Raw genomic sequence first — 27,817 nt, 5'->3', positions numbered from 1 at the left:
AGTGCCGGCCCTAAAGGGGCCCGGTGAGCGCTGATTGATAGCGCTGGATGGCATCACGCTTGGCGTGCAGTGCCAGCCCTACAGGACAGGGTGTAGGAGTGCCGGCCGTAGGAATGAGATTACTAAAGGCCATGGCACTTTGGTTGACACGTGACCAGTTAAGTCAACAAAGGGGCCCAAGTGGAGGCTAGGAGTGGTCACGTGGTTAGCATCCAGATCCTGCCCAAGGTTTCTGGAAGGTGGTCGTGGCCATGGGTGAGGCCAGCCACGCCGCAGAGAATATAAGCCGGGTCCCCAGAGGGACCGGCGTTGTTCATCCTGAAGAAACCTTTGTCTACGTTCTCCGAGTCTCCCACACGTGGACCTGGACCCGAGCTGTGGTCCGATCCGTAGTAGCAGTTACGTTGTAATTAGTGTAGTTAGCCTGGTGGTCACATTCTGTTTAGGAGTAGTTACCCCGTGTGTTGGAGTTAAATAAATGTGTTGCCTCCAAGTCAACGTCTGCGACTCGGGTCGAACTCGCTATACAAGTGTGAATCGATACAAAGTAATCCAATGAACCTGAAATATATACTATTTTTTTTACTATTTTTTACCAGGCAAGGCCCACTGAGCTATACAGCTCGTTTTCAGAAGCGACCTGACCACAAATCATAGCGCAACGAAGTGGCTAATTACGGGAAATTTATAGCAGCCAAATGTTCGAAACGCAAGTTTCTAAATGTGGAGGGAAACGTGGAGTACCCGGAGAAAACACGCAAACTCCAAATATACAGGAGTCAGGGTCTGGATCGAACCCACGACCCTATATACCAGGCGAGGTAGTTAACATTTAGCCACATCTCGCCATCGAGCTGTTAACGTAATATAGTTGTAATATACAACTGTATTAGGTCTTGCACTGGTACTCTTGCATAACAACTCATGCTTAAATTATAACATGATACTGGCATCATATTTGGATTCCAAGCGACACTTTTCCCCTTGTATTTTAAAGACAAAGTGTAGCGTGAGTGGTGTGCATCGTGTGTGTTGGAAAACGAGAGTGGTGAGTGTTGAGTAGTAAGGTACAGTGAGTGATGTGTAGAGTGCGAGTGTTGTGAGTGAGCGGTGCGTTTGTTGTCTCCGTCACAGCTTGTACTTGCTGATGAGCTCCTTCAGCATTGCGTGCACGTCCGCGCCCTCTGCATCTATATCCATCTCCAGGAACTTATCCACGAGCAATTGCCATCTACAGCAGCAGAAGCACACCATCCCACACTCAACATCACACACTCAGTCGTCCCACACTCGCCGTCACACACTCAGTCGTCCCACACTCAGTACCCCACTCACAGTCACACACTCACAGTCACACACTCACAGTCCCACACTCAGTCCCCCAACAACCGCCATTCGCCACGAAGTGGCGGTGACGTCACCACGATTCTTGTGCCAGGCTATGTGCACCTTGAGGCCACGTGAAGTGTCGAACGCCCGCTGGCAGGAGGTCACGGGGCAGACCCAGCAGGTGCCACGGGTCGACTGACTGAGATGACTGGCTGATGCACCACCTGTGTCCCCTACTGTGCCAACTTGCTGTGCTTTAGTCACCCGGCGCTCTGCTCGTTGTTGTGAGCGTCGCTCCTCCACCCTCCGTTGTTGTTGGAGGGCGACTGCCTCAAACTGCCCAATAGCAGCGTCCTTCACGAGCCTCCTCCACAGAGGCCGATCTTGACACCGCTGGTACCAGTCATCGGCAAGTCCACTCAGCTCCACATCCTCCTGTACCACATCACTCCATCTCTTCTCTCGCTCGTGCCGCGCCCGTTTAACCTCCTCGATCTGGCCGAATATGCGGGCTACATGGCCCAGCCAACACAGCCTTGCCTGCCGGAGGAGCTCACCGATGGGACTGTCCAGATCTTTCAAGGATTTGTGAGCTCCTCACACAATCCAGCCCGGTTAAACCCAGGATTCATCGTAGGCCGGCCAGCCTAAATGTTTCTAACCTGCGAATATGTTCCATTAGGGGGGTCCACGTTTCACAAGCATAGAGAAGGGAGGGAATGACTGTGGCCGAGAAGACCCGAAGCTTCGTGCGGAGCGACAGACCAGGTAGCTTCCACACAGTGTTACGCAACTGATGAAAAGATAATGCCGCTCACCTGATTCGGAGTGAGACCTCTGCTGTTAAACCGGAGTCGGTCATGAGCACACTGCCCAGGTATGGGAAACTCTTCACTCTCTCCACAACTGCCCCATCACTGATTGGGAGTTGTGGGGGTGGAGCGCCCAATGGTACAAAATACCCAGGCAGGTGCTTCGTTTTGGTGGGGCTGATGGTAAGGCCCCACCTCTTAGTGGCAAGCTCCAGGTTCAGCAGCAGCGCCTCCAACTCCTCTGAGTGAGCCGCAATTACCAGGTCATCGGCATACATAACGTGGTTGACCAATAGGGAGCCATCCCATGACCGCACCCGGGCATCGATCAGCCTCCCATTGTATCTGTACCAGATGGAAATTCCTCCGGTACAGCTACTGAAGGCTTCACAAACTACGTGGTCGAAATAGATGTTAAATAATGTTGGAGCCAGAGGACATTCCTGTCGCACCCCAAGGTGAACAGGGAATGGCTCCGACTCCCGGCCACGTAGTTTTACCCGGGCCCGCTCACCATCATGAAGGTTCTTAATGATCGTGAGCAGCGGGTCAGGGACTCCAAAAGCACAAAGAACAACCCAGAGCCCAGGCCGACTGATGGTATCATAAGCCTTGACCAGGTCAATAAAGCAAAGATGTGGGTCTTGTTGGAATTCCCTACACCTCTGCTGTAGCAAACGGACATAGAATATGGCATCTGTGCAAGCCCTCCCTTTCCTGAAACCATATCGGGGCTCCACAAGCCTCTCCTCAGAGTGCCTGGCAAGTCGGTGTTGAATAATCCTTGCCAGGACCTTTTCTGGCACACTGAGGAGTGAGATGCCCCTGTAGTTGTTACAGTCTTGTGGTCTCCCTTCTTAAAAATGGGGACCACCAGGGCATCCTTCCAGTCCTGCGAAACTCATCCAGTGGTCCAGACTGTTGTTATGATGTCATGTAGGGCAGTCTGTGCACAAACGCTACCCTCCCTCAGCATTTCGCTTGGGAGATCATCTCTGCCCGGTGCCTTTCCTGGTCTTAGACTCTGGATTGCCTTCAGTACTTCCTCAACAGATGGCACTTCAGACAGCAACTCAAAGGGGGTGACTTCCTCTTGCAATATTTGAGGCACCGCAGCCTCAGCAGGGTCATCCCCACTTTGTCCCACGATGTTTTCCATGTGGAGGGATTTCACCTCCCCCAGGACTTCACAAAAATGCTCAGCGAATCTGCAAATCTGTTCCTGGGGGTCGGAGATTGGATCACCGTTTTTCCCCTAATGATGGTAATAGGTGTGGCGCTGCAGGTTACTTTTTTGATGGAATTAAATAGGGATTTGTGATCGCGGGCCCTTGAGGCAGACTCCCATCTCCTTAGCAACCCGCGACCACCACCCATCCTTGCAGCGCCTCACGGCTCTCCGAACCTCCGAGCGAAGCCTGCGGTAAGCCTCCTCATTCTCCGACGTGGGATGCTGTAGCCGATGAGAGTGGGCCTGTCGCTTTTTTTCAGACAGCTTGAACACCTCCTCTGTCAGCCAGGGTCTCTGGGGAGGTCTGGACCGTGTACCCAAAGCAGCCATTGCAGCTGCCTGAGTCACAGTCCTTAACCTCACCCATTTACCCTCGACATCTGGAGGAGTAGGGGACGATGCCAACCCCAGCCGCAAGCGATGATGAAATTCTCGCTTGCAACTTTCATCAGCTAGCTGAGACCAGGCCACCTTAGGTTTGAATGGGGTCCTGGGTGTACACCCATCACCGGAGTGGAAGAATGGCAGGCACATCTTACAGATGACTAGTCGATGGTCAGAGGGTAGATCAGCTCCACGGTAGGTCCTGGTGTCAAGAACATGGGCCCGCATCCGCTGTTCCGTCACTACATAGTCCAGCAGATGTTCCTGCTTGGACCCGGCATGCATCCATGATGTTGTATGGATGCGCCGATGCCGGAACAGCGTGTTGGTAAATACAAGCCCATGGGCTGCACAACAATCTAGCAGCCTCCTACCGTTGTTATCGAGCTGATCTGGTCCATGCCTTCCAATAACTCCAGACCAGGTGCCAGCATCATGACCAACTCGGGCATTAAAGTGACCCAAAAAGATGACTATCCCGAGGGGCCACTTTAGCTAGCACCTGTGACAGGAGGTCATAGAAGGCATCTGACTCATTAGCCTTGCCTGCATCCCTCCACGGATGTTCGTCTTCGGTGGGGGCATAAGTAACCACGACCACCACTCCTCGCCTCCGGTTGATGGGAAGGCGAGCCCAAAATAGCCTGGGGCTTACAGCTTCCCACACCTCACCACCACGCTCCCACGCCCCCTTCATTATTTTGTTTCGAAGAATAGCCACTCCCTGTTGTTTGGCAGTCACCTGCCCCGACTATAGGACTGTCCACCCCTCATGGTGGCAGGAACCAGAGCCGGTCCACTGGACCTCCTGAATGCCACAGAGATCCAGGCGGTACCGGTCCAGCTCCCGACAGAGGAGTGGCAGCCTCTCCTCCGCAGTGAGCGTTCGAACATTCCACGTGGCCATCCGTAGTGGCTTTTTGTTGTTTCTAGAGGAGCCCCAAGGGTAAAGATTCAATCTCCTGGCTCCGCCAAATGGGGTTTGGCCAGGAGATGTCATAGACGCCTGTCCCCCCGAGGCCTCCAGCACAAGCTTGTTAATTACATTTTTCGGTCGTAGTTTAGTAGTAGTTAATTGAAGGTGGAGGGGTTACCAGCCCCTCGCACCCATTCAGAGCCCCCATTTAGCCGCTGTGGTGGTCACAGATGCCATGAGGGGAGAGGGCCAATCGGAATTGGCCCTCCCCCGCACAGCACTGTCCATGATAGCGTTGCCCGTCCGGCACCACGAGGAGGTAGGGGGTTGTTTTACCAGCCCCCCACTCACAGTCCCACACTCACAGTCTCACACTCGCCAACACACACTCACAGTCACACATTAAGTCCCACATTTGCCATCCCATGCTCCTCACCGTCCCACACTCAGTCCCACACTTGCAGTCCCACACTCGCAGTCCCACACTCGCCATCACACACTCAGTGCGCCGCACCCTTCACGCACTGCACAGTGTGCGCTGGTGCGGCGCACCATCGAGTGGTGGGCACCATAGTCACGGGATGTGTAGAACTGAGGTGGGTAAGACTGGTTGTAGCGTGCAGAGACTGGTTGTAGCGTGCAGAGACTGTGGGTCGTGCTGTGTAAAGCTGTGGTAGATTCTGGATGTGGTGTGGCCGGGAAAACCTCTGGTACTGCTTGTCGGCGGCCGCCTGGTCGATGCAAGGGATGGGCTTGTGGGTCTGGTAGCACTCCGACACCTGGCGAGGAGCACGGCCGGCGTGAGGGCGGCACCTTCACCTGGAACCACCTCCAGGGAACACACGTGCCTGGTGTGTGTGCGGTGTGTGGTGTGCGACGACTGCTGTCTGTGCGTGTGTAGCTATGGGGGGCGGTAGTAAAGCAGTTAGCGTGCTGCACTACAAATCCGGCGACCCGAGTTCGATTCCCGCTCATGGCCAACTCCACTGACGATTATCTGAACAGGTCCTGGGCCTCCCCTAGGTTGACTCAGCCTCAAATGAGTACCTGGTGCAGTCTAAACATCGCTGCTAGGGAGACAAGGGCGGCTGGGCGTGGTGCTGGCCACCTACCCCCTCGTGTGCCGTTCTGGCCTTGATAGGTGCTCGCTAATAGCACTTTCCCCAACAGTCTGTTAAGGCTATACGAGGGATCTTTATGTAGCTATGACAGATGTGTGTGTAACTATGACCGTTGTGTGTGTGTTTGGTGGCGATACACGTAAGGTGCTGTGTGTGATGCGAAACAGGTGTGGCACAGGCGAGAGAAGATATGGGGTGATGTGGTCCAAGAGGATGCGGGAGCTGAGTGTACTTGCCGATGACTGGTACCAGCGGTGTCAAGATTGGCCTCCGTGGAAGCGGCTCGTGAAGGATGCTACTGGGAAATTGTTGGCAGTCGCCCTCCAACAATAATGGAGGCCAGAGGAGCGAGAGCTCACAACAACGAGCGGACCGCTGGGCGGCTAAATTTCAGCAACGTACCCCATTGTATGCCATGTTGGCCTTATTAAGTGCGCGCTAGCAGCATTGGCCAGAGAAGTGTTTGTCGTGCTTGTCATGTGTATTTGCGTTGTGGTGCAATGTGTGCAAAGTGGTGGTTTGTGTCTGGCTGTTGCTTGATGAAGCTAGTTGTAACTACTGGCGAAACGTCGTACTCAGATTGTAAATGTTGTGGCTTTGCTCTGCAACACACCGGTGTGCTGTACTAGTAACGAATTGGCATGTTCTGTTTACGTGACAAACCTTACTAATGGGCTTTGTCGGGTGGTGGTGGGTTTAACGACACATTTATATTTACGCGATATAACCTAAAAAACCTCTGTAATGGGTGATTCACGTTTTGGAGGTGGTGCTAATGGTGGTGGTTCATGTCTGCCGCTGATGCTGGCGGAGAGGGCGATGGCGGTTATGTATGGTGGTGGTGGTGGTGGCGGCCACGTTGGGGCCCCACCGCCGCAGTGTGGCACCTCGGTGGCGCGCTGCAAGAGTTTGGCGGGCAGGCCGGTGTTCTGGGCCACGTTGACCGCGAGGCTGGAGTTGGCAGCACCGTCCCGCAGCTGGTAGAGGAACACAAGCTCCTCGCCCTCCTGCACTGTCTCGAACGTCTGCGACGCACGCGGCCGAGATAAAGGGCCGGTCACAACACAAGCGGCGGCCTTTATGCAGTTCCAGCCTCAGCGTCGGGGCTGGCTTCACCAGTCGAAGCGTCGACACTGAGCTATGCCACAACAAAGTGGCAAACTCAATGCTAGAACAACCTCGACATAGTGGTGGCCTCGACGTTGGTACCCTCAACACATTTTAGCCATCACATCGTGGCGGCGTGTGGCCCTGTCCGCACCACCCTGTCGTGCACCTTGTCAGCCTGTGCTCACACAGCACTTGTCTCAACAGTCCATATAGCCCATATGGTGAGTCTTTGTTACGTTCGAGTGTGTGCATGTTTACAAGTGTGTGTGTGTGGAGGAGGCTCGTGAAGGATGCTACCCGTGACGTTTCGCTGAATTCTTCCAAAATCGCCCGATGATGCTGGACGTAATTACCAGCGAAATGCCAGGGTACTCAAATTGTAAATGTTGTGGATTTACTCTCCAACACACCGGTGGTGTGTTGACATATCAGTGCAATAATTGTCCTAAATATTTTCAAATTCCTGCATCGTAATTGCACTCTGAACGGTTTAAAAGCATTCTCTGAGCCAGCCTACTAAGTTACAGGAAATGCATTTTCTTCAATATTGTTTATCTGGCAAACCTTTCTAATTGGCTGTGTCGGGTGGTGGCGAGTTTAACGAGACGTTTATAGTCACGCGATCTAACCCAAAAAAACCTTCATTATGAATACAATTGGTCGCGAAAGCCTTACTACGTGTCAAACTAAACGAGGGGGGGGCGGGGGGGGGAAGTCTTTGTCTTTTGTGTCTTTGCCACGAGCACCTGCAAGGAAATGAGTGGGCTCTCTGGCAGCAGCTTATCCTGCAGGAGCTTGTGGAAGTGCGTGGAGACCATGACGTGGGGGCAGCGCTCGCCCCGCGACAGCCAATGGCGCAGCACGGCCGCCAGCAGCACCAGCCCGTCCGCCTGCACACCGCAGTGGCACTTGCTCACAACTCCACCAGCTCGCTCGGGAGCCGTGTTGGGAAGCGCGCCTCGTTCGACCGCTCACACTCCCCTGCCGCTCAACTGCTCACCCGAGCCACTCACTCAGGCACTCACCCTAGCCGTTCGCACTCAACAACTTAGGCTCCCCACTCACTCAACCACTCACCCGAGCCATTCACTCAGGCACTCACTCTAGCCATTTGCACTCAACGACTTAGGCTCCCACTCACTCAACCACTCACCCGAGCCACTCACTCAGGCACTCACCCTCGCCGTTCGCACTCAACGACTTATGCTTCCCACTCACTCAATCACTCTCGACCGAGCCACTCACCCAGGCACTCACCCTAGCCATTTGCACTCAACGACTTATGCTTCCCACTCACTCAACTACTCGACCGAGCCACTCACTCAGGCACTCACCCTAGCCGTTCGCACTCAACGACTTAGGCTCCCCACTCACTCAACCACTCACCCGAGTCACTCACTCAGGCACTCACCCTAGCCGTTCACACTCAACGACTTAGGCTCCCACTCACTCAACCACTCGACCGAGCCACTCACCCAGGCACTCACCCTAGTCATAGGCACTCAACGACTTAGGCTCCCTATTCACTCAACCACTCACCCGAGTCACTCACTCAGGCACTCACCCTAGCCGTTCGCACTCAACGACTTATCCTCCCCACTCACTGTAGCTACTCACTCAACCACTTGCACTCAACCACGCAACGTTCCACCAGCCTCTATCGCTCGACCCTTCACCGTCAACCCCTCCCTCGCTCACCGCATTGGTGCCTTTGCCAAACTCGTCCACCAGCACCAGGGAGTGCTCGGTAGCGCCGGCGATACTGGACCCCATCTGTGAGCGGACACCCACACGCAAGGCACATCGGCAGCAATCGCGAGAGGGGGTTTTTGGAGGGGGAGGATGGAGTGTGTAACTTTCAATTGCAGGTGCGTTTACCATTTTGTTACGATGGTTTATCAAGGAGAACCTCACTGAGTCTCGTGACCCTTTCTCAGGGGGGGGGGGGTGCGATTGCTATATATAGTGCAATTGAGTAATTTGCAGGTAATTTCAAATGTAGACGGAGCATGGCCTACTCTTGTTAATATTTCTGTAACTTAATATTCATATGAATGTTTTTTTTTCTTCAAGTGCATTTTTCGAGGCAACTTTTATTCCTGGAAATGTATTTTATGCAATAGTGATTATATTTGTGTGCCATTTTCGATTTCTGCTGTAATGCTGATGTTTTTTTGCCCCTAATTTCTATTTGCTGCCGTGTTGCACTTGTGTTTTTTATGCTATTGCTTTTATAATTTCGGTGACCCAGCTCGCTCTTGCAAATTATACCTTAATTCTGGTCTCCTGAGTTCTCATCTGGTTACACAAAATCAACTGGTATCTTGAGGTTCCGATGGAGACCACCGGTGATCAAGGCCGCCAGCAGTCAGGACCAATGTATGTTGAACTTATTTTGCACCGTATGTAGTCGGCGGTGTGGGGGAAAGACAACAAACTATATACAAAAATAAGTTCTAAAGAAATGAGTTTTAAATCTAGATTTAAAAGTGCATAGCACCAGTGGCTTCCTACTATCGGAGGGAAGAGCGTTCCAGACGGCCGCAGAAGCACATCTGAAAGCGCGCGATGCGGTGACCGTCTTTTGTCGATAGCTAGCCAAAAGCAAGCCGCCGCTGCGAGGATGACCGGAGTTCGTGTGATGGTTTGTGCTCCTGGACGAGATCAGCGAGGTATCGTGGTTCATTTGTGGCAAGCACTTTGTCTATAATGAGCGCGACCTCATCACTTGTTTGTTCAGCAACCGTAAGTCAACGCAGCTCGACGAGCACCGGACGCACACGATCCGATCTTGCAATACCCAAATCCTGGTTGGGCGTTCACTTGGCCCATCTTCCCTCCGGCGTTAATACAATTAGAACCACATTGTGAAGTTGATAGTAGTCGTCCCGTGGACAGACTCGCCCCCCGCCATAGGAATGTGGAATTTTCACCACTGGCTCTGGGCTCTAAACAGCAGATGAGCACCAATGCCTCAATGTTTATTTTAGCAGTAACTCACTTTGACTAAACTTGTCTGCTTACATATTAGTACAATAATTGCCCTAAATATTTTCATATTTCCGCATCCTAATTGCACTCTGGACGCTTTAAAAAAAACCCATTACCCGAGCCAACCTATGTTGCATTTTCTTCAATATAGTTTTTTTGCCACACGTCCTGCTGTAGAAGCGATCGGACCACAGGGCACCACCTGGTTGAGGTCGATGATGAAGGTGGAGGCGCCAGTGGAGATGCTCTCGCTGGTCTGGACCCGCGAGTACAGTCCATCCAGGAGCCCAATCTCCGCCTCTTCGGCCGGCACGAAGCTGCCTATGAGCGCCATGAACACCATCAGCCCCACCTGCACCGTGGCACACGGCGGATGGTGGCGGCATCAGCCGCAGGCGGTGACGCAAAACAATCTGGCCGACGGTATAAAATCGCAAGAGCAGCACTTGCCCCAACGGCGTGTGTAGGCCACATGGGGGGTTCTTGTTGTGTGTTTCTGCATAACTGTGCGTGAGTGGGTGGTTGAGCGGTGGCTCGTGGTTAGCGCACTCGACTATGAACCTAACGGCCCGAGTTCGATTCCCACTCATGATTAATAACAATGGCGAATATTTGAACTGTTCTGGGCATGCCCCAGGTTGATTCCGCCCTAAATGAGTACCTGGTGCAGTGTGTAAACATTAGCACTGAGGAGACAAAGGCAGCCGGGCGTGGTGTTGGCCTCCTACCCCCCTTCGTGTGCCGCGCCAGCCTTCACAGGTGCTCGCTCGCAGCACTTGCCCCAAAAGTCTGTTAAGGCGTTGAGGCTACGCAGCGAGATCTTGTCATTGTTTCGTGAGTGAATGAGCACTTGTCCCAGCAGCCTGTGAGGCTACACGGAGGGGGATATTTTGTGTTTGTGCGTCCACGTGAATATCACCTGCTTCAGGTAGATACTCTTGCCGCATGCGTTGGGCCCCGTGATCACCTTCATCTTGCCGTGGTGCATGTCACTGATCATAGGGTTTGGCACGAACATGCCGGTGCACAGCTCCAGTAGCGGGTGCCTGGCAAACGGCACATGCGGCGCCATCATCATCGTCGTTATCGCATCATCATCACGGTGGAGGAACAGGGCCAAATGTTTATGATAAAAAATCCGCGTCTAAAATGTTACTCTGAACACGTTAATGTCGTCCCATGGACACACCCCCCGCCATAGGAATGTGGAATTTTCACCACTGGCTCAGGGCTGTAAACGGATGAGCACCAATGCCTCCATGTTTATTTTAGCAGTAAATCACTTTGACTATCGTTGTCTGTTGACATATCAGTGCAATAATTGCCCTAAATATTTTCATATTTCTGCATCGTAATTGCACTCTGAATGGTTTAAAAGCATTCTCTGAGCCAGCCTACTACGTTACAGGAAATGCATTTTCTTCAATATTGATTCATGCTTGTGCAGTATTTTCTATTTCTCCCGTGACGAGGTTGTCTTTGGTCCTGATTTTCTATTTCTTTCATTGCTGTCTTTATTTAATTTAATTGCTTTCGTCGTTTTGGTGATCATTGTTGGAGGTGACATCTCAAGACAAAAATTCAATATAAAAAACATTGAATAAGCGACGTTTCGGGCAATGGTCATACTTTCAGTGCATATTTGAAATTGGCCGAAAACATCTTAATATATAAAGTACCACAGAACTTGGGAAAATGTTGACGGAAGGTTCGCCGCCAGGCTACTTTCCCCGCTCGTCGGTGTAGCACGGTACAAGTTGAAATTACGGCTATTTTTAATTTCGTAGTTCGTTCTTCCGCATCGCTGTAAGTGCCACCAACGAATCAGTTAGAATCCTCGCAAGTGAGACTCTCTCCCGGCGTCTTGACTTCTCTCACCTGGTTTAAACAAATAAACCGGAGCCGTGCCAACGGAGGCTTCAGTCATGTGGGAATGGGCTCGCTGGGGAGAGATGTCCTACTATACCGCATTCCACGCCAGGGGGTCCTATCTGTAGGGAGGCACTGAGTCATGCTCCTGTAACGCTCTTTAATAAGAGCTGCGATATTAAACCCCTTGTCTTGGCTGATATTCATCAGCGGCTTTAATTAAATCTTTCATCTAAATTCTCTGAATTCCCCAATTACTTGTTTACGGGTGAGAGTACCTCAGTGTGTGGCTGTGCTTTGTGTGGGGGGAACGGTGCCACAGCGGTTATGACGCTGCGCTACGAACCCGGCGACCAGAGTTCGATGCCCGCTCACGGCCAACATCGATAACGAATATCTGGGCCGGTTCTGGACCTCCCATAGGTCGTCTCAGCCTGAAATGAGCACCCGGTGCAGTGTGTAGAAACATCAGCAATGGGGTAGACAAAAAGGCGGTGCAAACCACACCACCCCTCTGTGTGCCGTTCCGGCTAACAGCACTTGCCCCAACAGTCTGTTCAGGCTATACAGGGGATCTTTGTATTTGTGTGTTGTCTATGTCCTCGTGTGTGTGTGTGCGCATGCGTCCATGCGTGTTTATACGCGGCACCGCGTGGCCCCACCGGCCGCCCTTGATGTTGATGATGTTGCTGGTGGTGAGGCGGGGGCGCCGGTAGCCGTAATCGCGCGCCACCGTGCCCAGCGCCAGCAGGCAGTCAAGGCGAGCGGCAAGTTCCATCGCTTTCGTCAGCACGGCCGCCTGCTCCATCACCTTCCCCTGCAGCTGTTGCACGATGGCCAGCTCCTGGTCTGGCGCACGGCGCCGGCGGTTTCTCGTCAGCGCCCGTCGCGTTCACCGCGTTACCGCCATCGTCCAAACGGTAAACACCGATTTCGGTATTATCCCATCCCCCCACGGTGCTAACAGTATTGAGACTGATCAAAGAGTTTGCTTGTGTTGGACCAATGTTGATGATTGCATCCGCTGATATATAATATACAGTGCTCCGGTTTACATTCACGTGTAGCAACACTCATTAGAGGAGTTGGCCAGACATCCTAATGTAGGACCACAGACGTGGTCTGATATTTGCAGCCGCTCCGCTCGTCTTGTGGTTTCCTGTTCACAAATCTTCAATGAGTATTTTTTTGTGTGTGCGGGAGGACGCCAATTTCCCTTAAGAAAGAAAGACAAACACGCGTGAGAGGGAGGCCACTGGAGATGGAGCTGCGAGCTTCACCTCTGATCTCACACCGAGCGTCGCCCAGCAGTTGGTCCAGCTCCTGCGTGCGGGAACTCCGGTAGTGGACCCTGTTGTTCGACACAAACTGACACCACACACGCACAAAAAGATCCCCCATATAGCCTGAGCAGACTGTTTGGGCTAGTGTTGCGGCAACTTTGGCTGAATGTGCTGACTGTGAATATTATGGAGTGTGGCGAGTGTGAATGTTGGCTGAGAGATGAATGTTTAGTGTGTGGTTAGAGTGTGTCATCGTCACGGGCGTGCGTGCGGGGAGTGTGTGTGGTGACGGGGGATGCTACGACAGTGCCCTGCGCTCACCATGAATTCAAGGCCCTCAATTTCAAAGTTTCCCTCCTCCGCCTCCTTGTCCATCTCCGGCAGCTGTGGCACGGAGAGCAGGTACCCGAGCTGCATGCGCCAGTGCGGGGCACACGCGAGTGAGCGAGGCACACACGGACTCTAAACTAAAGTTGAACTATGTTTTTATTTACAAGGTAAAGCCCGACTGAGGTATATGAGCACTCTTTTCAGAAGCGACCTGGCTATCACAAATGATAGCTCAACAAAGTGGCTTATCTTGTGGAAATTTATAGCAGCCAAATACTCTAAAACGCATGTTGATTAAAAATGTTTCTAAACGCATGGACTCAACACCATCGCTAACAAACAAAGACCCCCCGTATAGCCTTAACAGACTGTTGGGGCAAGTGCTGTTAGTGAGCACCTATGAAGGCCGGCATAGCACACTAGGGGGTGGGCGGCCAGCACCACGCTCGGCCGCCTTTGTCTCCTCAGTGACGATGATTACACATCGCACTAGGTACCCATTTGAGGCTGAGTCGACCTAGGGCAGGCCCAGGACCGACTCAGATAATCGTCACTTGTGTTGGCCATGAGCGAGAATCGAACTCGGGTCGCCGGCTTTGTAGCGCAGCGCGCTTACCGTTACACTACCGCTCATCACATCACAATCACCACCACAATCACCAGCACAATCACCACTGGCACCACCACTGGCACCACCCCTTCACCGGCTGCACCTGCGGTAGGTAGATGATGCGGCACGAGGTGATGCGAACATCCAGCTCCTCCAGCTCGTCGCGCGCCACGCGCGTCATGAAGTCCGGCAGCCCGTAGAACGTGCGCTTCTCTACACGTGTCGGCACCGCAAGGACAGACGCGGTGAGGGGGCGCTCGCTCTCGCAAGGGAGACCTGGGCGGTGGTGGTGGGGGGGTCCCACTCACTCCCTCCCCACAGCCCTTTATTCAATAGGTTTCGTTTAAACGTGCAGAGAGCCTCAAGGGATTCTAGATTTGAAGCTTTCGTGACTGCAAGGATTCATATTCTTAGGTTTTTTCGGTGAAGTCACGTAGGTTAGCGCAAAGGTAGAGTTGGTGTTCGTCTTTGGATTAGTGTCAACTGTGTAAATCGCAGGTGAGGGGGAAGGACAACAAGGTTAGTGTGAGGAATTATTTTTGAAGTTATTTGTTAATGGCAGGGTTAAGGTTTGTGTTATGTTTAGTGTTCGTGCTGATGGCAGAGTTGGTGTTCGAAATAGGTGGAATTATGAATATTGAGGATAGTATTGGTAATTCGTGTTAATATTCAGGTTAGTGTTAGAGATTAATGTTAAGGCTAGCATTAGGTCGGATTAGTGGTAAGGTTAGTGTTGCAATGCTTTTAGTGTTTAGTTTGTTGGCTACGTACGGTGCGATAGAAGTTAAATATACACACGTCAGTGTTAATTTTAATTAAGTTTTACACGTGGGCTTTTGCGACCAATATCATCCATGAAACAGATTTTTTTTAGGTTAGATCGCATAAATAGAAATGTGTCATTAAACCCTTCACTACCCGACACAGCCAATTCGTAAGGTTTGTCACGTAAACAGAGCATGCCAATTCATTACTATTACAGCACACTGGTGTATTGGAGAGCAAATCCACAATATTTACAATCTTGAGTACGACGTTTGGCCAGTAATTACAACCGGCATCATCAGGCGGTAGCCAGATGGCAGGATTATGGGGAGTATTATATTTAGTGTATTATTAGTAGGGTGAGTGTTCGGAATGAGTGTTCGAGTTAGTGTTGATATTATTGTTGAGAATATTGGTTGTTAGGGTTAATGTTACGGTTAGTATTGGAGATATGAACATTGAGGCTTGTGCTTGGATTAGCGTTAAGGTTAGTGTTTAAAGCATTGGTGGTGACGGTGGCGTTACGGTGAGTGTTTACTCTTAGTGCAAGTGCTCTTGTTCTGGTTATACATGGAGTGGGATGACGAGCAACTCACTTTCATCAAGCGAGGTGTCCACATTGGGCTTCACCACGCATCTGCTCTCCATCTTGCTCGACTCAAAGTCCATCTGCAACGTGCCCACCACGTTCATACCGTATAACCTTAACAGACGGTTGGGCCGAGTGCTGTTAGCGAACACCTATGAAAATTGGCACGGCACACAAGGGGGTGGGTGGCCAACGCCACTCCCGGCCGCCTTTGTCTCCCGAGTAGTGATTTTTACACACCACGCCAGGTACTCATTTGAGGCTGAGTCGGCCACTTCATGAGACATACCACTCACACGCTCACGCACAGACGTCCACACACGCCCAGGGCCGCCTGGAGGTTCCTGGAGGCCCGGGGCCACAATGCCGCTACGTGGGGACCCCCTTATTTCACCGTCTATATTACCCGCCGTGGCACCCTCTTTTGTGTGAAGCCTATGGCGACTTGTCCCTTTTCACCCCACTACCTCTGGGGGGTCCTGCACACACACACGCACAGCACGCTCACACGCATCCCCAGAGCAGGTGATCCATCTCCATTCCCTGTACGCGCGCTACTCTACCACCACCGCAGCATGGCCCATGGAGGTACCCAGTGCAACGGGCAGGTCAGCGCTGGGCGCCGAGAGTGCAGGCATGTGGACTCTGCGTCCACCTTACCACGTTGGCGAGCAGCGAGCTGATGTAGGTGAGGTTCCTGGAGGTGTGATTGATTCTGGCGAAGAGCTTCACATTCTGAGGCAGATTGCGGCACGTTTCCCATATGTACACCAGGTGGAAGACCGTCTGTACCGAACCAACACCATTATCACCACATGGTGCAGTCTCTACCGCAGAATATCACTTCACAACACGAGCACCCCCGCCCATCATTTTGTTATGAACTTCACCACTACAACACGTGTGATATGAATGGGTGCCTGAGTCTTGCTGCATGCATGATTTGGACCATTACTGGAAAGCAATAGCCTACTCTTGCAGGACGGTGTCACGAGGCTTCCCCAAGGCTGCCACAGGTGACAATTCCTGGTGTAAGAATTGCACTATCGGCCGCACACGGGTACTGGCGCAGCAGGTAGTGTGTTGGCCCTCTGGCACCCGGCAGGGCATTTATTGGCCTCTAGGTGTACTACCACGGAGCCCCGCGGTGTGGCAACGGCAAGCGGCAGTGCGGGGGGGGGGGGCACCTGGTAGAGTGTCTTCCAGTCTTGCACAGTGGCGTGGGAAATCTTCATTCGGATGAGGATTCTCTGTGGGGGTAGAGAAGACATCGGGTGTCTGATGTCTATTACGGGAGATCTGCAGGTGACCGCTGAGAATGGTGGAGACGTTAGACACCCGTGTGCAAAGAACTGGAACAGTTACAAGTGGCTAACACTTGAGAACCTGGTTTAATCGCGGGCCCTTTCGCAGATTTAAACAAGAGAAATCAGGAGTGCCAGCTCAGTGCTCTGATCTCTGAGCCTCCCCGCCACCTCTATTTCATTAAACATCACGATGTCAAAGTGGCCAAAGCCGTTGATGCCACCACACCTCGCCAACACTTTATACCCTCCACAAGATCCCGCAGCTGCTGCTGCGCCATAGAGACGCGACCTTCAAAATCTTGCCGGGCGTGATCCCCACCATCTGGTCTTGGTCACGGGACTCGTTCATGAGAAATGGTTTTGAGTGTTTATGGATCGGAGCGGACGCTCAGACCTCAACACTGCCGGAGAGGGGCCTACTAACCCAGGAAAGGCCTAAGACACAGCGGAAGGCCTACAACAGAGAGTGAATGCACATGGGGGGCGAGGGAGCGTGACGGATTTGGCCAAAGTGGTGAGTGGGGGGGCCCCGCTGCGGAGAGCCGCTCGTGGTGCAAGTTTATTCTTATTTAATGCCGTGAATGGTGAGGGAGGGGGGCAGCCCTGAACGGACTTACGGATAGGCTCCGGATCTGCTTGAGGTAGTTTTGCAGCCTCTTGACGACTTCACAGTTGCACGGGGAGGTGGTGAACTCGACGACGTCCTGGCGGTCCGACAGCTCTTGCAGGTTGCGCGTCGGGCGGCGGAACCACATCCTGGAGTGGGCGAAATGGCGGGGAGCAAGCGCCCCGGCCAGTGACCAAAGCGGCAACATATCCAGCATCGTAACTCGACTGTAATACTTCCACAACCTGAACACAATCCTCTACCATGCCACTACACGGACACCCACCGCAATGCGATCGTTACTGACATGCAATCGCTAAGGTGAAAATTTGCGTAGCAAAATCACCACCAAGGCAATACCGTAAGACTACCATAACTCTAAACACACAATACCATAACCAGAATATTACCATAACACAACCATCAGCGTAACACAATCACAATTAATAACACAACCAATAAACCACCACAACACACTACCAACCAGAACAAAATCATAACAGGTAGCAGCCACCACCATAACAACCGTGATGGCATTCACACTATGACCACTCATACAGTCACGTTCCACCACATAGCCTGAACACCAACACGGCCCTAACCCTGCTCCCTTGTGGCTGTTCTAGCCACACTCTTGTGGGGGGGGGGGCCTGAGTGGGTGTGGCGGGGGCCCGAAGGGACTCACTCGAGGAGGCGAACGCCAGGAGGGGAGTGACAGCGGTTCATGATGCCTGCGGGAGACACAGCGATACTGATGACCGTCCCCGTTTACGACACCGACGTTGAACACAGTGGCGATTTAAAATACTGTTATGAGTGGCTTCCTGCCCAAAATGAGCATCGAAGTAGTGTGCGCTCATCGTTTTCTTACAGCCGTGAGCAAGTAGCGGAAATTGCATGTTCGTATGGCAAGGCAATCCCCAAGCTGGATTTGAACTCACACGCTTCTGATTGCGTACCGCTCACTCTACTGCCGAATAAACTTGACCCGCCTAATAAACCAGGAATAATAATAATTCACAACCCTTTATCAATTGATTGTTGGGTAAATACCTCAATGTATCGGTCATGGGGATTGTTTAATAAAACTTCACCACGCCGGTTAGTGCTGGCTGGTGAAAGTGAGGTTGGGTCCAGGACCCGTTCGGATTTTGCTCAGAAGTGATACTTGACGTGACTGGGAATCGAACTTGGGTGGCCGGATCCGTAGTAACTATGCAGTTTAAAAAAGAAAAAATAGGTTCTGTGTTGGTATTCAATGTGAGCGATGAGGATTGAAGTGGATGGTGGACACTGTGCTCCGGGGAGGTTAATCCCTTGTGAATGAGGACAGCAATGAGAGGTCGATTGGGCTGGCGTTGAGTGAACGGGCATGCAGGTGGCTGAGTTAGCCGAGGGGTGAGGGGGGCCGGAAGTGAGCAGTTTAGGGGGCGGAGTGGAGAAACGAGTGGGTGAGTGAGTGGCGAGCAGTTACCAAAGAGGCTGAGTCCTTCCTTGCCGCCAAAGACACTTTTAAACGCTGACGGGTGAGTCCTAGATTTAAATATCTGCAAGGCGCTGCAAAGACAAAGTTCCTCCGTGAAGCCATAACAGACTGTTGGGACAAGTGTTGTGAGCGAGTACCTATAAAGGCCGGCACAGCACACAAAAGGTTGGGTTGGCCAGCACTATGCCCAGCCTCCTTTGTCTTCCAAATGGCGATGTTTACACACCGCACTAGGTACTCACTTGAGGCTCAGTCGACCTATGGAAGGCCAAGGACCGGTTAAGACAATCATCACTGGCGTTGGCCGTGAGCGGGATATGAACTCGGGCCGCTGGGTTCATAGCGCAGTGCGTTAACCGCTACACTACCGCTCCCCCACACACATGCAAACACGTAAACATATTAACACGCATGTGCACACACGCAGACACACGCCCCCGGAACTTGAGCTGATGATGGATGGTGCAGGTGGAGTCCGTGTCTTGTCCTGGTCCTACTGTTACAGCTGATGGTCCTGTATTTTGTGCTGCTGGTGGTGTAGGTGATTTCCCTATGTATTGTGCTGCTAGTGCTGGTGGTGAAGATGGCGCCTCTGTCTATTGTGTTTGTCCTGACGGAATAGGCGGTTCCCCCAAATGTCTCGTGTAAGGGCCAGTGGTGCACGCGTTGCCCTCGTGTGCTGGTGCCGCTGCTGTTGCTGTTGGCGCCCCAGGCCTGTGCTGGGTACCGGAAGGTGTTCTTGTCAACGTGCACGATGTCCTCCCTGGGACGAGAGAAGCGCACGCGCGCTTGCGTCAATACTGACAGAAGCACATTTTTCCACGCCTCGCTCAAGTCGACTGCTGAAACGTATTGCATGTGTTCCATTGTTGTGCAAAAAAAACCGGTAGTAAATCTATCTCGTCGTGCTGTTTTGTAACAAATATATTTAATATTTTACAAAATGGAGAAAGGCAAGACGGCTTAAGTCTCACACATGCTTAGTTTCGGTGAGACACGAAATTATGTATACTGTGCGTTGGGTGATAAAGAGGACTGTGTATACAGTTGTGTACGACATGGGTATTTGTGGCTGTGATCAGTGGTGTGGTTGTGCTTGTGGTGATCAAAGCAGTGAGTGTCGTGGGTTGTGTTTCCATTGGTGTGGTTGCGACGGTGGTGGTTATGAAAGCTGTGAGTGCCACGAGTTGTGGTGGTCGTGCCGGTGGTGAAGACAGCTGTGAGTGGTGTGGCTGTCAATGTGGTTGTGTTCAAGGTGCTGTGGTTGTCTCTGTGGTTGTGGTCACGGCGGTGTGGTGTGGCCGGCGTGGACACGGACGGCATGAAGATGCGGAAGGCCATGATGGGGACGCGCACATCCTTGTTCTCCAGCTCCACGCCCACCCTTTTCTGCTCCACGTACTTGAGCAGTGCGCCCATCGCACACAACTGCAGACACACACAACAAGATAACCAACAGCACTGGCACTGCCACCACCAACACCATCATTTTTTTCTATTTGACCAGATAAGGCCCACTGAGCCATATACCGCTTTTTCAAAAGCGACCTGGCCACAAATGATAGCTCAATGAAGTGGCTTATCGTGTGGAAATTTATCGCAACCAAATACTCTAAACGCATGTTTCTAAACGTGGAGGGAAAAACAGGAGGACCTGGAGAAAAATGCACACGACCACGGGAAGAACATGGAAACATACAGGCATCAGGGTCGGGATCGAATCCCACGATCCTCCTGTATACCAGGCGAGGTAGTTAACATCTCGCCACCATGGCGACCATGGGTCTTTGCCCGCCCAACTCTGCAACATAATGCAACACTGGCACCTGTCCCGAGGTTGTAAGGATCGCTATTCCCTGTTCAAAGGAATCCCGTGCGGTACCATATAAGAATTGTCGAACGGCACCATCTTCACGAAGTGGTAGATGCGCTCTTGTTCCGTGAGGTCCGGCAACATGCCCGGCAGGTTGGTGTTGAGGATACGCTGCTTGCCGGCTTCCACCACTAGAAGCACACACACACACACACATGTAAGGGTGCGTGTGTGTACGTTAGCCGAGAGCAGCCATTCCTGATGGTCAATGTACGGCCGAGAATGGACCAAAGCAATGCTTTGACAAGAGTGCTGCTAACTTGGTGTCGCACTTAAAAGAGACTGAGTCAGCGTGACACTGAGCCAGTGTGACGCAACACCGAGTGAGTGTGTGGCTCGAGCCCCGTGCCACGTCACCTCCACCCCAGACCCACAGAAGTTCAAGCTGGGCAGCACCTCCACGTTGTAACTTCCCTGCTCACGACCATCCACTTGCTCACCGCCATCCCCCTCGGGGGCGTTCTTCTCACCGACCTCACCGTCTGCTCGCACGCAGACAGGCAGCCAGCCACCCCACACCTTGGCTTTGAAGCATCTAATTCGGCCCAGTTGCCTGTGCTGGCTGCGATACCCATAACGAACGGCCGCGTGAGCGAGTGGAGTGAGCGTCCGTGCGGAGGGCAAGGCGGCGGTGCGCTACGACCTGCCACTCTCACCTGGGTTGGCGAGCATCTTGAAGAAGCTGTCTTTCTGCTTGGCACTGGTGATGATGCACGTCGGGTTCAGCTGGGAAATCACTGCGCAGAACAGACAGCCGCCCGGTTCGACCATGTTGCCGGTCCAGGTATAGCGCAATGGCGAAAACAAAACCACCACAGGGTGGCCCTTGCAAAAGAGGCAATGTTGTTTCAGAATCAGTATTTATTCCGGAGGAATCCGATGAACTATAAAACTCTTTTTCACAGATATCCAGTAGTTTCATCAGAATAGAATCAGTATTTATATTGGAGGAATCTGATATGCTATAAAGCTCTCCTTCACAGATGTCCAGTAGTGGCGGATATGAAAGTTATGTTCAAGTGTCCCGATGGGGTCATTTCATATCCGAGTAAAACAAAGAATACTTTACAAATGTTCCCTGTCCGTAAATACAGTTCCCCTTCAAACAAACTACATCAGGGGGAGAGCAGGTGGCTTGGCAGGGCTCATGGATTAAATCCCAGATTCGCACACGAAGTGAAAAGGGGTTCACAAGACGAGAGGAAGCTTTGATAGTTTCAGCCTTGACCATACACACCGTAAAAAGTGACTCATTTGAAGACCTGAGAGCTTATTCAACAAAGACACACAGAGGATGCATCTTGTTTGCACAGCTGAAGCGAGAGCAGCACGCTCACGGTTTTGTCAGACGGTGAGTCACGTGCAATTGAAAGGGATGTGCAAAGGCTTCTGAAGATATAAATGATTAGCGTGCAAAATAAACTGAGAATTGACTCAAGATGGGAAATTGGGGTGGAGAGATGCATGCGTGTGCATTTTTTTGTTGCAAGTGTTTGCATGAGTTTGCGTGTAGGAAGTGGGGGGTGCAGTCGTTGGCGCACAGCGATACAAACCCAGCCAGCAGAATTTCATTTCCAGCCACGGCTGGCATCTGTGGCGAGCAGTATTAAAAACCGGTCCTTGGCTTTTCCTAGGTCGAAACGGCCTGAAAGAAGTACCTGGGGTGGTGCGTAAACATAGGCACTGGGGAGACAAAGGCGGCCGGGTGTGGTGCTGACCACTACCGCCGCCACGTGCACCATTCCGGCATCAAAAAAAAGTCAAAGCGATTTCCTGTTTGAATGAACATTGAGATCGTGCTCATTTCTTGTTCCAGCCTTAAGCCTGTAGTGGGCGAGTCTATCCATAGGACAAACACTTTTTACCTTCCCACAAAGTGGTACTTTATTTTATTGATGCCAGATGAATGATTGGCGGAGTCAACCCTCAACCAGGAATTGGATGCGCAACCTTGTGATCGCGAGACACCGATACACGCTCTTCTGCTGAGACACCGATATACACTCGCTGACGAGCACTTGGCCCCAAAGGTTTGTGGAGGCTACACGGGTGATTGGGGGGATCTTTGCGTGCGTGTACGTGTCCGCACCGCGTTTGAGAAGCGAGTTGTTATCCGTGTCGGGCGTGTCGTTGATGTAGTAGACGTTGCCGTCCTCGGAGTCGTAGAAGGCCATGCCCAGGATCCTTCCGCTCCACATTATGCTCAGCACCACCTGCCCGGCCGCCCAGAAAAAAAAACAAAATTTAGCCTCGCCACATCACCGCTGACTTGCCAGGCCCCACCGAGACCAATCTCCACACACATACCGTGGTGTGAGTCACGGTGAATCACAAACAGTACTCAATGTTTTCTAAGTTAATGCCACTTAAGTCGTGTGGTTGTCCACGCAGGTATGGTTGCTGGAGGCCCTAAGCAGACATTCTTATGTGGGCATCCCCACCCCCCCTTTCAATTTATAAATCCTCCACGGAGCACCAGTTGAAAAACCCTGCGAAATGAGTCGTAATGGGGGAACTGTGCAGGCCACCCCTCAATCCGTGTGCCACGGTGGCGAGATGTTAACTACCTCGTTTGGTATACAGGAGGTCGTGAGATTCTATCCCGACCCTAACGCCTGCTGTATATTTGGAGTTTGCTTGTCTCTCTCTCTCGCCGTGGTCACGTGGATTTTTTCTCCGGGTCTTCCGTTTTTTTCACTCCACATTTTGAATCAACACCACGCGTTGAAGAGTATTTGGCTGCTAAAATGTCCACGTGATGATAAGCCACTTCGTTGAGCTACCATTTGTGATCGCCAGGACGCTTAAAAAAAAGCTATTATAGCTCAGTGGGGCCTTACGTGGTAAAATGTAAAAATAAATTGAATGGCAATAAAATGTCAGAGGGACGTGAGCCAGAAAAAAATACCTGGGCCTGCGGCTGGTCCCCCCTCTCCACCTCGCACGGGGGCCCAGTGGCCGGCTTGTGCACCAAAACCACGTCCTCCTCACTCATCTCGAACCCGCCAGGTAGCGACGAGGAGGGTCCCGTCGCCCCGTCGAGGCTGGGCGCCGATCGCCCCCCGCTCAGCATGGCATCCAGCGTGGGCCCCAGTGACATGTTTAGCTCCTGCTGCAAGGGGGGCAAGATGGCAAGGGGAACAGGCAAATAGTTGGTGGGGTTGAGAGGGTGACGCAAACCTGTCAACACCTTACCAGTGCCTACCTTATTACAGACCAATTCAGACCTTATCAGTCACCTCGTGCCCTTATAAATCTCAACGTTCAACCTACAAATTCCCATCACAAGGGAAAAACACAAATAGACGCATATTTTTTGTTGCCTGTATTGAAACGGCTGTACGCCGTATGCACCTGAAAACTCGATTTACCTGTAGAATCAACACCGCGTGTTTAAGAGTATTTGGCTGCTAAATGGCCACGTGATGATAAACCACTTAATTGAGCTACCATTTGTGATCGCCAGGTCGCTTTAGAAAAAAAAGAGTTATTATAGGTCAGTGGGGCATTACCTGGTAAAACGTAAAAATGAATTGAATGGCAATATAAAAGTCAGAGAAACGTGGGCCCCAAAAAATACCTGGGACTGTGGCTGGTCCCCCCTCTCCTCCCCGCACCGGGGCCAAGTGGCCGGCTTGTGCACAAACACCACGTCCTCCTCACTCATCTCGGACTCGTCAGATAGCGACGAGGAGGGTCCCGTCGCCCCGTCGAGGCTGGACGCCGATCGCCCCCCGCTCAGCACGGCATCCAGTGTGGGCCCCAGTGACATGTTTAGCTCCCGCTGCAAGGGGGGCAAGATGGAAAGGGGGACGGGCAAACAGTTGGTGGGGTTGAGAGGGTGATACATACCTGTCAACACCTTACCAGTGCCTACCTTATTACAGACCAATTCAGGTCTTAACAGTCACCCCGTGCCCTTATAAATCTCAACGTTCAACCTCCAAATTCCTATCACAAGGGAGAAACACAAATAGACATCTGGAGTACACTCACCACTACATACTGTACCCGTCAACCCCTTATAGTGATTACCTTATTAGACTAATTCAGACCTTATTGGTTACCCCGTGACCATATAAAGCTTAACGTTCATCCTACAAAGTCCCATCACAAGGGAAAAACACAAATAGACGCAAATTTGTTGTTGCCCGTATTGAAACGGTTGTACCCCGTATGCACCTAAAAACTCAATTTACCTGTAGAATCAATGACACGCATTTAAGAGTATTTGGCTGCTAAATGTCCACGTGATGATAAGCCACGTAGTTGAGCTACCATTTGTAATCGTCAGGTCGTTTTGGTTAAAAAGTGTTATAAAAGCTCAGAGGGGCCTTACCTGGTAAAATGTAAAAATGAATTGAATGGCAATATAAATGTCAGAGGGACGTGGGCCCCAAAAAAATACCTGGGCCTGTAGCTGGTCCCCCCTTCTCCTCCCCGCACCGGGGCCCAGTAGCCGGCTTGTGCACAAACACCACGTCCTCCTCACTCATCTCGGACTCGTCAGATAGCAACGAAGAGGGTCCCGTCGCCCCGTCGAGGCTGGACGTCGATCGCCCCCCGCTCAGCATGGCATCCAGCGTGGGCCCCAGTGGCATGTTTAGCTCCTGCTGCAAGGCGGGCAAGATGGCAAGGGAAACAGGCAAATAGTTGGTGGGGTTGAGAGGGTGACACATACCTGTCAACACCTTACCAGTGCCTACCTTATTACAGACCAATTCAGACCTTATCAGTCACCCCGTGCCCTTATAAATCTTAACGTTCATCTTACAAATTTCTATCACAAGGGAGAAACACAAATAGACACCACTAGTACACTCACCACTACACACCTGTCAACCCCTTATAGTGCGTACCTAATTAGACCAATTCAGACCTTATTGGTCACCCCGTGCCCTTATACATCTTAACGTTCATCCTACGAAGTTCCATCACAAGGGAGAAACACAAACAAATAGACACCACTAGTACACTCACCACCACATACCTGTCAACCCCTTATAGTGCTTACCTAATTAGACTAATTCAGACCCTATTGGTCACCCCGTGCCCTTATAAATCTCAACGTTCATCCTACAAAGTTCCATCACAAGGGAAAAACGCAAATAGACACCACTAGTACACTCACCACTACACACCTGTCAACCCCTTATAGTGCTTACCTTATTAGACTAATTCAGACCCTATTGGTCACCCCGTGCCCTTATAAATCTTAACGTTCATCCTACGAAGTTCCATCACAAGGGAGAAACACAAACAAATAGACACCACTAGTACACTCACCACTACACACCTGTCAACCCCTTATAGTGCTTACCTTATTAGACTAATTCAGACCCTCTTGGTCACCCCGTGCCCTTATAAATCTCAACGTTCATCCTACAAAGTTCCATCACAAGGGAAAAACGCAAATAGACGCATGTTTGTAGTATTGAAACGGCTGTACGCCGTATGGACCTGAAAACTCAATTTACCTACACAAGAATAAGGGTAACCCGTACGGGTTGACAGCTATGGAGACATGGCACATGAGGAGGAGGCAATGGGGTGGCTGGACATGTGCGAAAAATAACTCTATAGCTCATCGGATTCCTCCAGTGTTTAAATATTCAGATGTGCGGTGGGACGAAGGAAATGTGACATTGTGAGCGGATTGAATGGGTGGACGCGTATAAGGAGATAATGTGCGTGAAATATAATTTGAACTTCTGATAAACATCAAAATATATATAGCGTGTCAGAAGTCGCTATGTTGTCTGCAGCTCTACTTTCATTAGGAAGCCCATTGGGAGCTATGCACTTGTAACTCCAGATTGAAAACGTATTTCTTGAGAACTGCTTTAGTGTGTGTTAGTTTGTTGTCCATCCTCTACGTAAACATACATCTCAAAAGTCTCTTGTGGACGTCTCATTTCTCTCTCATCTGTATGCCCCTTCTATCGTCTCTATTGTACGACATCTGCAATGCTTATCCACGTTATCTCGCTTCATCTCCTTCTCGAATATAACGTCCGACTTAGACGGCGTCCCCACCAAATGATCCGGGACCACGGAAAGGCGATTAAAGACAAAGACGTGACACAACGATCACCATTTAAAACATAACATGGTAAATAATAAAGTAACAATTACACTGACGGAAAATCAGCTTTAATTTGTATTCTTTGGGTCTTTCGGTAAAAGGCACGTAGATAGGTTGAGCGAAAATAACAAAAAAACGACATTTCGATTACAACTTGAGCCATGACGACGTTTCGATCACATCGTCATCGCTTGTGTTGTGATCGGAAAAAAACGACTTTTCGATCACAACACAAGCGATGACGACGTTTCGATTACAACACAAGCGATGACGTTTCGATTGTGTAGTGATCGATCACAACACAAGCGATGACGTTTCGATTACAACACAAGCGATGACGTTTCGATTGTGTAGTGATCGATCACAACACAAGCGATGACGACGTTTCGATCACATCGTCATCGCTTGTGTTGTGATCGGAAAAAAACGACGTTTCGATCACAACACAAGCGATGACGGTCGCTTGTGTTGTGATCGAAACGTCATCGTTTTTTGTTATTTTCGTTCAACCTATCAACGTGACTTTACCGAAAGAATATTAATTCCTGCAGTCACGAAAGCTTCGAGTCAAGATTTACCTTTAATTTTCTAAATTAAAATCCTCGATAACTTGATCGGTCTTTTTTATCCGATAATTTCACTCAAAACGCAAATCGAAGCGACTCGTCGAGCCTCGATGCAAATACATGAACATTAGCCTCATCAACAACCATATACACTTGTGAGAAAGTATTATAATAATAGACTAATAGACTAATACAGTACTGCGACGTTGTCGTGAGGTGGAGCAGAGCGGCAGCCGCGAGACAGAAAAGCGCGGGAAACCGCCGAGCGGAGCCCCACACCGGCAATTAAAATAAACATTATTATTATTACTGCTATTGTTGCTACTTACGAATCCAGACTTTCTGGCAGTCACTCGACTCGTCGTGTTTGTGCGTTTGTGTTTTTTTCCCAAAGGCAATGTTAATGAAAACTGAGGTAAAGTTTTGTTAATGATTCAGTTGCCGCTCCGCTGGTGCCAAGCGGGTAATGAATTACAACGCTAAAGTGCAATTAAAGTAACATTTTTGTTTATTAATTCACACTTTTTTATTTACTTCTAATGCACATATACAG

General features: G+C 51.0%; 1 protein-coding gene across 5 annotated transcripts; it reads right to left on the bottom strand.

The window, feature by feature from the left end:
* On the bottom strand, positions 1–27,413 carry MSH5 (mutS homolog 5). 5 transcript variants are annotated; one of them, XM_061557910.1, is made up of 28 exons: positions 27,277–27,297; positions 25,934–25,995; positions 25,022–25,226; positions 24,194–24,397; positions 23,522–23,725; positions 22,703–22,826; positions 21,270–21,350; positions 20,988–21,095; positions 20,623–20,744; positions 20,059–20,168; positions 19,468–19,503; positions 18,729–18,811; positions 17,940–17,985; positions 17,265–17,403; positions 16,528–16,590; positions 16,001–16,126; positions 15,348–15,420; positions 14,090–14,199; positions 13,368–13,457; positions 13,044–13,131; positions 12,426–12,612; positions 10,814–10,940; positions 10,097–10,246; positions 8,602–8,676; positions 7,650–7,793; positions 6,681–6,818; positions 5,378–5,501; positions 1–1,231 (listed from the first exon to the last, which is right to left on the bottom strand). In XM_061557910.1, exons 4-28 carry the CDS (start codon positions 24,383–24,385, stop codon positions 1,191–1,193), a joined length of 2,781 nt encoding a protein of 926 aa, XP_061413894.1. In that variant the 5' UTR covers positions 24,386–24,397; positions 25,022–25,226; positions 25,934–25,995; positions 27,277–27,297; the 3' UTR covers positions 1–1,190. The 5 variants fall into 5 exon arrangements, with proteins under 5 accessions (XP_061413894.1, XP_061413895.1, XP_061413891.1 ...); XM_061557911.1 differs by having other exon boundaries at positions 5,378–5,491; XM_061557907.1 differs by having other exon boundaries at positions 5,378–5,451.
* Between the last annotated feature and the right edge of the window lie 404 nt (positions 27,414–27,817).

This window comes from Lethenteron reissneri, chromosome 24, assembly GCF_015708825.2.
Source record: "Lethenteron reissneri isolate LAM-NWPU_2019-01 chromosome 24, ASM1570882v1, whole genome shotgun sequence".
Classification (NCBI taxonomy): Eukaryota; Metazoa; Chordata; class Hyperoartia; order Petromyzontiformes; family Petromyzontidae; genus Lethenteron; species Lethenteron reissneri.
Note: the sequence above shows the minus strand (reverse complement) of the source record. Positions and strands in the feature narration are given on the sequence as shown.

Bases quoted from the DNA above. Each gene is read 5' to 3' on its own strand.
- MSH5 (XM_061557908.1), bottom strand. From the start codon at position 24,385: ATGTCACTGGGGCCCACACTGGATGCCGTGCTGAGCGGGGGGCGATCG. The intron at 13,458-14,089 runs GTGCAGCCGGTG...TGGCGCATGCAG, and splicing joins GCATCATCTACCTACCGCAG to CTCGGGTACCTGCTCTCCGT. The intron at 5,452-6,680 runs GTGCCACACTGC...GCTCCTCGCCAG, and splicing joins TCTTGCAGCGCGCCACCGAG to GTGTCGGAGTGCTACCAGAC.